Genomic DNA, 2550 nt, shown 5'->3' with positions numbered 1-2550 from the left:
AAGGGAGCGTTGCAGGAAGGAATACACACCCCACCTCATTACCGTCCAGCCAGTAAGATTAACTTCCTCACAATTTTCTCTACATGTTCCCCCGAGCAGCGCAGGGGGATGGGGAATGGGGGTTGTGGTCAGTTCATCACACGTTGGTTCTGCTGCTCCTACTACCTCAGTGAGAGGACTCCTCACACGCTCGCCCTGCTCCAGCACAGGGTCCCTCTCATGGAGACAGTCCTCCATGAACTTCTCCAACGTGGATCCTTCCCACAGTGTAAAGTTCTTCACAAACCGCTTCGGTATGGATCCGTTCCATGAGACTCAGACCTCCAGGAAGAGAGTGCTCCAGCGTACGTCCCCCACAGGGTCGCAAGCTTTGCCAGCAAACCTGCTCCCGTGTGAGCTCCTCTCTGCACGGGGCCACAGGTCCTGCTAGGAGCCTGCTCCAGCACGGCATTCCCACGGGGTCACAGACTCCATTGGGCATCCACCTGCTCCGGTAGGAAGCCTCCAGGGGATGAAGGTGCATCTCTGCTCCACTGTAAATCTCCATGGGCTGCAGGGCAACAGCCTGCCTCACCACAGTCTTCCGCAGGGGCTACAGGTGGATGGATACCTGCCAGTTGGCATTGGCTCTATCGGCCATTGGGGAAGCTTCTAGCAGCTTCTCACAGAAGCCACACTGCACACCCCAGGACACTGCCAAAACCTTGCAATGTAAACACAGTTGACACATCTACAACCTCACAAGCAAGAGGGGCACCAAGGCACACACAGAGCACACAAAATGGGAAATGCCAGGCCTCAACACACCTTAGACATCTGGCAGCAAGGCCGGCACGGAGCAAATGCCATGGAAGGGGCAGTGGCTTAAGCCCGGCACACCTCAGAAACCAGACTTCCAGGCTTCCAAAGAAATGGGGCCCCCTCTTCACAACGCACCCACAAACCACATCACACAAGTGCCATGCCATGACATCCCTGATGACACTCCAACTCTCCAATGTTTTGGTCATGTCTGTCAAATGCCCTGACACGCACCTTCCATGCAATTCCTCCCAAATACCTACTCTCACTTAAAAGCTGCCGCCAGGGTCAAGAGGACACGTCCTCAGGAGGACAGGAAAGGAAAAGACAGCGTTGCGGGAAGGAATCCACACCCCACCTCATGACCTCCCAGCCTCTGGCATGTAACAGCCACTTGCTGCAAAACACCGTCATGTGCAAAGGCTGTCCCGCCCCTCAGGGACCAGCATAAAAGCCGGCCCAGCACCTCTCTCCCTCACACACGCTCCTCACACCTTCTCCTCCATCGTCAACAAGGTGAGTCTGAACCCCCTTCCCCTCCTTCTCCTGACCCACCTCATCCGGCTCTTCCAGCACTCTCTGCCCCCAGACTCAGCAGCCCTGACGCCTCCCCACACCCACGCTCCCCACAGACACACAACACGCCTCCACGCTCCCTCGCCCCCCTGCAACACCACCCCTCGCACCCCCACGCCCCTACACTTTCTCAACACCCTCTCTTCCAGGGACCCTCCACACCACACACATGGCCTGCTACGACCTCTGCCGCCCCTGCGGACCCACCCCGCTGGCTAACAGCTGCAACGAGCCCTGTGTCAGGCAGTGCGAGGACTCCCGCGTCGTCATCCAGCCCTCCACCGTGATGGTCACCCTGCCAGGACCCATCCTCAGCTCCTTCCCACAGAACACCGCCGTCGGATCCTCCTCATCGGCTGCCGTGGGCAACATCCTCGGCTCCCAGGGAGTGCCCGTCTCCTCCGGTGGATTTGGCTACGGCTACGGCTTTGGAGGCCTGGGCTGCTACGGTGGCATAAGGGGCTGCTACCCCTGCTAAGGCCCCCCACGTGGCACCTCCAGTCTCTTGCTGACACGTGGACCTGCCCTCCACGGCTCTTCCTCTCAAGGCACCAAGCAAGGAAGCAGGGAAGGGGCCAACCCAGCCTGCCTGGACACACGGCCCATGAACCTCCACCTCTTCTCCAACTTCCTTCCTTGCATCGCCCCTTCTGCTATCCCCTGTACTCAGCGATGCAACCACTTGCTCACAAGCCAGGTCCACCAGGGACCTCCGTTGTGTGCAGGACTCGAAAATCTTGCTTCTCTGGCAAAATGTCTCTCACACACGGCACTACGGCTGATGGCCGATCTACTTGCATCTCAGACCGCTTCCCTTCCACTTGGCGTTCCTGCCTTTTCACTCTCTTTTTTCCCAACAATAAAGTTCTCCTCATCCCAGCCTGAGATGCCTCCTCTTCCCTTCTTCTTCACCCAAGGCTCCTCCAACTTGACCCAGCACAAAACCAGGCCTCAAGTTGCCTTTGGGGTGGGTGGAGAAGGGTCACAACACCTGTCCTAGGAATTGTGCCAGCTGGCACAAAGATAAGTCTGTACAGGTCATCACCGTGAGTGAGAAAGGGCCACAAGGCCTCTCCTACGAACACCACAACCAGCAACAGCACAGACTGGCACCTGGGGGCTGCTGGAACATGACATAAGCACTTTACAAGAAGGGCTGGCTGGAGCAGGTCG

General features: G+C 57.9%; 1 protein-coding gene across 1 annotated transcript; it reads left to right on the top strand.

The window, feature by feature from the left end:
• The first annotated feature begins 1528 nt into the window (after positions 1-1528).
• LOC135312205 (feather keratin 1-like) lies at positions 1529-1855 on the top strand. The gene has a single exon (XM_064445343.1). The coding sequence runs from the start codon at positions 1547-1549 to the stop codon at positions 1853-1855; it is 309 nt and encodes a 102-aa protein (XP_064301413.1). The 5' UTR covers positions 1529-1546.
• Positions 1856-2550: the final 695 nt, after the last annotated feature.

This window comes from Phalacrocorax carbo, chromosome 2 (assembly GCF_963921805.1).
Source record: "Phalacrocorax carbo chromosome 2, bPhaCar2.1, whole genome shotgun sequence".
NCBI classification, from domain to species: domain Eukaryota; kingdom Metazoa; phylum Chordata; class Aves; order Suliformes; family Phalacrocoracidae; genus Phalacrocorax; species Phalacrocorax carbo.
This window is presented reverse-complemented; position numbering and strand designations above follow the sequence as displayed.